The sequence below is a fragment of the Cnephaeus nilssonii genome, assembly GCF_951640355.1.
Source record: "Cnephaeus nilssonii genome assembly, chromosome: 9".
Classification (NCBI taxonomy): Eukaryota; Metazoa; Chordata; class Mammalia; order Chiroptera; family Vespertilionidae; genus Cnephaeus; species Cnephaeus nilssonii.
This window is the reverse complement of record NC_137080.1, coordinates 87,722,481-87,729,969: the sequence shown is the minus strand read 5'-3', so window position 1 is coordinate 87,729,969 and position 7,489 is coordinate 87,722,481. Positions and strand designations below refer to the sequence as shown.

Genomic DNA, 7,489 nt, shown 5'->3' with positions numbered 1-7,489 from the left:
GCCAAGAAAGTACAAGGTAGTTGTGGGGAGGATTATGTTGCCCTGATGCAATGGGGCGTTCATGAGATAAGGCTGGGATGGAGGACTAGGGAGTCAGACCACAGCAGGGCCTTAGTTGAATGCATTAAATGTGGGCCTTCTTCTCAGGAGCCTCTGAAGCTTTTTGAACTGGGGAACATTATGACCTCCAGATCTGAGGTTTAAAAGGATGCTGCTGGTGGAAGGCAAATTTAGAGTGAGGGAGACAGGAGACTGTCCATATTAAGCATAAACCAGTATTTGTTTCTAAGACTGGGACTGGGTAGTTGGTGATATTTCCAGAATTTTGATAACTGGGAGACTGGGATACAGAGAATCAAGGCAGCAAATGTGGGAAGGCCCAGAGAAGGCAATGGGGAGAGCACCACTCTGCTCCTCTGATGGAAAAAGAGAAAAGAGCGAAGGAAAGTGAATTATCGTCCTCTTCGCTAAAAAAAAAAAAAAAAAAAAAAAGAGGCCATCTGCAGGATATGAAGGAGTCAAAGATGGGGAAAGTGGAAGAAATACTCTAGGACCTGGCTCTGTGGGCTGGTATATGATCTTAGTGGCTGCCAAGATGTTCCAGCATGTCATGTTTATCTGGGTTTCCTTCTACCTTGTTTCAGTCTAGTTGGTTCTTCCACCCCTCTAGACCTCTCCATGTCAGGGTGTCCCCAGGGCTCAGTCTTGGGAACTCTTCTCCATTTCCTCCCACTCCTTAGATGACCTCTATCAGCATCTTGGCTCTAAACATCATTGGTAATTTGATGACCTCATTTATATTGCCTATCAAGCTGTCTGCTTAATATATCTACTTAGACATCTAGTAGACTTCTCAAGCATATCAAAGGAACAACTTTTGATTTCCTCGTCATTGTCCACCAACCTAGTCCTTCTCTCATAATTTCCCATCTCATAAAATGTCAACTCTCTTTGCCTTGGAGTCATTCCCAAATCTGTCTTATCATCATTTCCTTATGAGTCACATCCAATCTCCTAGTGAATCCTGTCAGCTCTACCTACAGATCTGTCCTGCACCTGAACACTTCTTATCATTTCCAATGACTGCCACTGTCTAGGACAAGCCACCAATGCTTCTCCCCAGAATTCCTGCAGTGGCACCTGGCTGACTCTGTTTTTCTTCAGTGATTCTGTCATTCTCCTACTCAACCGTTCCCTTTCAAATGGCTTCGTATCACATTTAGAGTAGAAACCCAACATGTCCCCAAAGCTCATCTATCTGAGCTGGCTCTGGCTTCCATTTCCTACCACTCTTTCTCTCAGTCAGCTCGCCCAGCCACTCTAGTCATCCTGTTCCTTTAACACACCAACCATATTTTCCTACCTCAGGGGTTCTTCTTAAAATGTTCTCACCCAAGATATTCTCCTGGCTTACTCTTTTACTTCATTCAGGTCAAAGAGTCCCTCTCTGACCACTCCTATTATCCCATTTTAATTTTTCATAGCCCTTCATTACTACATGCCATGTTACATGTTTATTTTTTACAATGTGTTTTTATTTTTTTTATGAAAATTGTCTTCTGCCACTAGAACATAAGTCCCAGGAGAGATATTTTGTTCCTCACTGATGTTTCCTCAGCATATAGAAAAGTGTCTGGCCCATGGTAGGTACTTAATGAGTCTTTATTCAAAGAATAAAAGAAAACATAGGTTGGACCAAAACTGGAAACTGGCAAAGTAGAGAGATCAAAGGTCAAGGGCATTGGGGATTTGAAGGAGTTGGTGAGAACATAGTTGGAATATTGGCCATGGATTCCAAGGCATATATGGAGGTGAGAGAAGTCTGGTGACTGGGTAAACTGAGATATGGTGGTGGAGGTGGTCAGGGGATCAGTGAGCAGGTACAGTGGGAGGAGGGGAAGAAAAAAATCTCTAGTCAGAAAAGAAATTCTGGAGTAGATTATTCTGAAAAAAAAAAAAAAGGAAGCATGAGTACATTGAGTAATTATAAGTTTTCTCAAAACAGGAGCTACTTTTTTATCTTTTTATCTTCTGTGCTCTGTATAGTTTAGTACATACCAGACTCTCAATCTGTGGGTGTATGAGGAGACCCAATTCATAGGTCCTGCAGGTATACACTTTTATTCTGGTTCTTTGTGTTCCTCAAGTGGCACAATGAGAACATCATATTTTTATGCTGTGTTCATTTCTTACAATCAATGATTCCTTCATTCTTTGCCATATGGGCTTCTCCCTCCTTAAGCAATTTGGTGAAATGCAAATCAGGCCACCTGAATTAGAAGTAGAAAAACTTGCCTGATGTTGTCCAGAAACATAACAGAATTAAGACTCAAGGCACCTCATTGGCATAATAAGTATGTTTCACTAGATGTTCCCCCCAAATTCTTCCTGATTTCTTACACTAAGCTTTCATACTTGCTAGTTTTAAATGCCTCTGCAGGATGTCTACTTTTTGAATTTGCCCTTGTAGTTTCTGCTATTCCATCCACCTCTCCCCTCAACTACTGAGGAGCTTCCTCCCTCCTTGTACCTATAGTCTTGCATAACACATACAGATTAATCTTCTAGATATTTCCCCATAGCCATGACACTCTCTAAGTGGAATGGATTTCTTGTGCTAAGTGCTAAGTTGTGGATTTCTTGAACTCAAGGTGGTGGTGAGAGAGACAGGGTAGTGTTGTCCTGGTAAAGTTGAAGTTCCTGACAATGGCACCAGTAGCTCAGATATGAGAGAAGATCGGTATCCTTTAAGCACAGATATAGATGTCTCCAATATCTCACATGGGCATTGGTAGCTCATAAAACATAAAGAAGTATGATGTTCATGAATAAACTGAAAAAGGACACATCAGCCTAGTGAGATAAAATAGAGAGGGGTTTTGAATTGATTTTAATTTTTAAAAATTTTAATTGATTTTTAGAAAAAGAGGAAAGAAGAGGGAGAGAGAGAAACATAGATGCAAGAGTGAGACATCAATTGGATGCCTCTAGCACACTCCCAACTGGGGATCGAGCCCCCAACCCAGGCATGTGCCCTGACTGGGAATCAAACCAGCAACTCTTAGTGCATGGGACGACACCTGAGCCACCCAGCCAAGGCTAAAATATAGTCCTGAAAAAAACAAGCATTACAGTCATCGAGATGACCAGAGTTGTCAACTGGAAGTGAAAATTCTCAAAATAATTGGGGAAGAATATGAGGGGGCTGAGGTCATTTAAAACAGAGAGTGAAGGATCCAGAGGAATGCCATATGCTGACAATACTGCATTCTATATTTATGGGTGCTGATTATGAAGAGGGTCAATGAGGCTAGTAAGTGAGCATAGCTTGTACGTGTTAGAGCTTATTCCCATATAGGGAGTTGTGTTCATAGGCATGGCAGTGGAAGGACTAGAGGCAAAGAACCTGAATTTAAGAGAGACAATCCCTGAGGCACCAGGCAGAGAGGATGGGGTGTCCCTGCCTCCTAGGTTGATGAGGCACAGAAGCAGTTGGGGGGGGGGGGGGGGGGAAATCCTGTGAGATGATGTCCAAAGGTTCTCACTAGATGGCGGTGTCGGGCAGCACATGAGCCTGTAAAGGTTTCTCAGAGAACAGAGCATGGGCTGAATAAGAAATGTCATTTCACAGATGAGAAGATGGAAGAGGATCACCGAGGCTGGGCAATGTGGTCCAAGGTCACTAATGACTAACCCTCTCCTATTCTCTACACCTCAGACTTCAGGTTCTGCTTCAAGAACTGTTGAGCTTATTTTTAACCTCTAATCTCCCTTCTTTACCACCTAACATACGAGTGCCAACCTGAAGCAAATCAGATACGAATCTAGAGGTCAGGGTTCATGGATGGCAGCTGCACTGTGGCTCCCCATGCCTGTGGGATAAGGTTCAAGTGCTATAGCATGGCTTACAAGATAGTCTGCATGCTGCAGGATTTCCTTTCACTATAGTTCTATGTTCTTTGAAGCTTCTTAAACTGTGCATGGTGCTTTGTGTGTTCCAAAACCTATGGCTTCAACAGCCCCTGATCTGCTTTAGAGGGAAGCATCCCCCAATTTCTTTAGGATATTTGACCCTTTTTGCCACTACCTTACCTAATCTATAATGTTAAAGATGTAGGTTGAGGTGGTATGACAGTCAGGGACGCAAAATTGCCTACACATCCCCCCTTAACAATCCCCTACTTAAACCAGTCAGGGCTTTCTTTGGTACAACACAAATCCAATTACCCTAAATGAAAAGTGAATGTTACTGATTTCAGGAAGGGCATAGGTATAGCTGGGGAAGATTGGAAGCAAGATGACATGATTTCTCTGGAACATTCTTGCTGCTTCTCTCCATTGCTTTAAGTGTCAAATTAATTCTCTCCTATGGAAGACTGACTTTCTCCCGCTGGTGGAGGACATGATTCCTAACTGCTTTATGCTCATCTCTTGCAAATGTCACTACCAGAAAGGAATAGGCTCTTCTCAATCAAGATTCAATTACACAACAATAAGGAATGACACTTGCAGAAGATGGACATATGACCAAAGTAGGGCCAATCATTACTGTTGTCAAGGGACCAGGTACCTTGATTGGTCTCTTTTGGGTCACGTGTGCAACCTTAGCCTATGATTGACAGCCACCCACTCACACTGCATAATTGGAGTAAGGAAGGAGAATTTTTCAAAATGAAAGTACTCTTACCAAAGGAAAATGATAGTTGGAGAGGAAAACGGTGCTGGGAAAGCAATATTGAATGTTTGTTTCCCAGCCCCCCAGGCACACAAAGGACACATTTATAAGAAATGAAAGCAGAATTACACTTGTATGTGTATTACTCACCAGGTTAATGACATGTAGCTCTCAACGCAGAGCTCCTAATTATGCACAAGACTTGGGTTAAGCCTTGGGTCTGAGGCTTATGCAGAGTTGCTACCTACCTCCCAAACTCAAAAGTCAGATCAGTACCCAACATGCTTAGGAAAAAAGAGCAGAGCTTCAAATGCAAGGTGAAAGAAATTGGTGAAGTCACCCACACAATACGGACTGGGAAGCTTTCTCTCATTCTAACTGACAGAATCAATACCCTGAGTCAGGAAGCCCCAGGAGGCTTAGCTCTGCCCCAACTAGTAAATGAGACCCAATCCATATCACAGCAATGGCTGGCTAGCAGGTCCACTCCGGGTGGTGAGTAGGAGTTAGGAAGGGGCGGGTTGATTGATGGAAGTGCTTTCTCCTTTACATTTACCCCTTTGTGATGTGGTGGCCAGTGGGCTCAAGCTTATGGTCCTGAGCTGGATAGTCAATGCCTTGGGGGCAGGGCTTCTGCCCAAGCTTCCTGTGACTGCCACTGTGACAGCACAATGCCTGCCTGCAGAGGCAGGCGCTCAGGAAATATCATTGGACAGAAGGATTCAGAGCAAACTGCTACCCAGAATGTCAGCTGCCAAGGGGTTCCGGTGGAACTGAGGGGCACATAGTTGGTGCCTGGGAGCTGGCCTATCTGGCCACTCTCTCCAGTGGGCAGGAAGTTCACTGGGACCCCCTTTTGTGCAACCCCTCCTGCCAACTGGGGCACCTCAGCTCAGCCCAGAGTAGAGGTGTCAGGAAATACCTCTCTACCCAAGCTTCCTCTCCCAGTTCCCAAACTTAGAGGCCCAGCATAGGGCCTAGAATTCACTCAGGCTCGGTGGCTGTTTGTTCAACAGTCAATCAATGAGCATGGATCACCGAAGCCGATCTCGCAGCAGAGGCCTGAGCCGAATCCCTGGGACTCAGTCCCGAACCCCCAGTGCCCCACTCCCCTTGCATGTGGAACAGGAGGCCAGGGAAGGAGAAGAATGGGAGCAGGGAGAGCTCGCTCGTCAGAGGACTGCTACCAACATGCCCTTGGAAAGTGAAGAGTTGGCAGACAACGTTATGATTTCCAAGCCAGCACCTTATTGGGAAGGAACCGCTGTGATAAATGGAGACTTTAAGGAGCTCAAGTTAACTGATTATCGTGGAAAATACCTGGTTTTTTTCTTCTACCCACTTGATTTCACTTTTGTGTGTCCGACTGAAATTATCGCCTTTGGTGATAGAATTGAAGAATTCAGATCCATAAACACGGAAGTGGTGGCCTGCTCTGTTGATTCACAGTTTGCCCATTTGGCCTGGATTAACACCCCTAGAAGGCAAGGAGGACTTGGGGCAATAAAGATTCCACGTCTTTCAGATTTGACACATCAGATCACAAAAGACTATGGCGTATATCTGGAAGACTCAGGCCACAGTCTTAGAGGTCTCTTCATTATCGATGACAAAGGGATCCTAAGACAGATGACTCTGAATGACCTTCCTGTGGGTAGATCGGTGGATGAGACACTGCGTTTGGTCCAAGCATTCCAGTACACCGACAAACATGGAGAAGTCTGCCCTGCTGGCTGGAAACCTGGTAGTGAAACAATAATTCCAGATCCAGCTGGAAAACTGAAGTATTTTGACAAACTGAACTGAAAATACTTCCTCAGGCTATGATGCTTGAACGCTTTCAATAAAGCACAATTAAAAAAAAAAAGTTTAAGGTCCTTACTCAAATTTATGGCCAACCAGGAAGGACATAATCCCCTTCAGTGAAGGAGACCATCAATCATCAAGGAAACCCCGGAGGCTACCCTAACATTTTCCTCTAATTTTTATAAATTCCTGGGACCAGAGAAATGGGCAGTTCTACTTCTGACTCTAGAAACTTCTAAAAAGGACAGAAGAAGACATTTAGTTCAAGGTCACAGGCTTACCAAATATTGACTTCCTATTTTATTTCTCAACCCAAATAATTCCTAGTTTTATAGAAAAACTCGAGGCCCAGTGCATGAAATCTGTATAGTCAGGGGAGAGGGGGAGGTGGGCGGGGGGGAGGAGGGGTCCCTCAGCCCAGCCTGTGCCCTCTCAAAGTCCGGGAGCCCTTGGGGAATGTCCAGCAGTCAGACATCCTTAGTGCTGCTGAGGCGGGAGAGGCCCCCACCACTGCCTCTGTGCTCACCAGCCATGAGCCTGGCTTCTGGCTGAGCGGCGCTCCCCCGATGGGAGCACACCAACCACCAGGGGGCAGCTCCTGCATTGAGCAGGATTGGGCTGAAACCAGCTCTTCGACTTCTCCCGAGGGGTCCCGGATTGCGAGAGGGCACAGGCTAGGCCGAGGGACCCCACCAGTGCATGCTTGGAGTAGGGGAGGGATGCAGAAGGTTGGCCTACAGGGGAGGGACTATGGGAGGGCTCCAGGGAGTGTCCAGCCCATCTCGCTCAGTCCTGATCTCCGGACCCCAGCAGCAAGCTAACCTACCAGTTGGAGCGTCTGCCTCCTGGTGGTCAGTGCACGTCATAGCGAGCAGTTGAGTGGCCTTAGCATATTATTAGCATATTATGCTTTGATTGATTGACCAGACGACCAGATGACCAGACACTTAGCATATTAGGATTTTATTATATAGGATGTTGTTCACCAGAGCAGTATACATGTGAGTA

The 7,489-nt window shown here is 45.3% G+C and overlaps 1 protein-coding gene across 1 annotated transcript; it reads left to right on the top strand.

Moving 5' to 3' along the window:
• The first annotated feature begins 5,901 nt into the window (after nucleotides 1-5,901).
• On the top strand, nucleotides 5,902-6,517 carry LOC307104678 (peroxiredoxin-4). Its single transcript, XM_079779683.1, has one exon. The coding sequence runs from the start codon at nucleotides 5,903-5,905 to the stop codon at nucleotides 6,479-6,481; it is 579 nt and encodes a 192-aa protein (XP_079635809.1). The 5' UTR covers nucleotide 5,902; the 3' UTR covers nucleotides 6,482-6,517.
• Nucleotides 6,518-7,489: the final 972 nt, after the last annotated feature.

Bases quoted from the DNA above. Each gene is read 5' to 3' on its own strand.
- LOC307104678 (XM_079779683.1), top strand. From the start codon at position 5,903: ATGATTTCCAAGCCAGCACCTTATTGGGAAGGAACCGCTGTGATAAAT.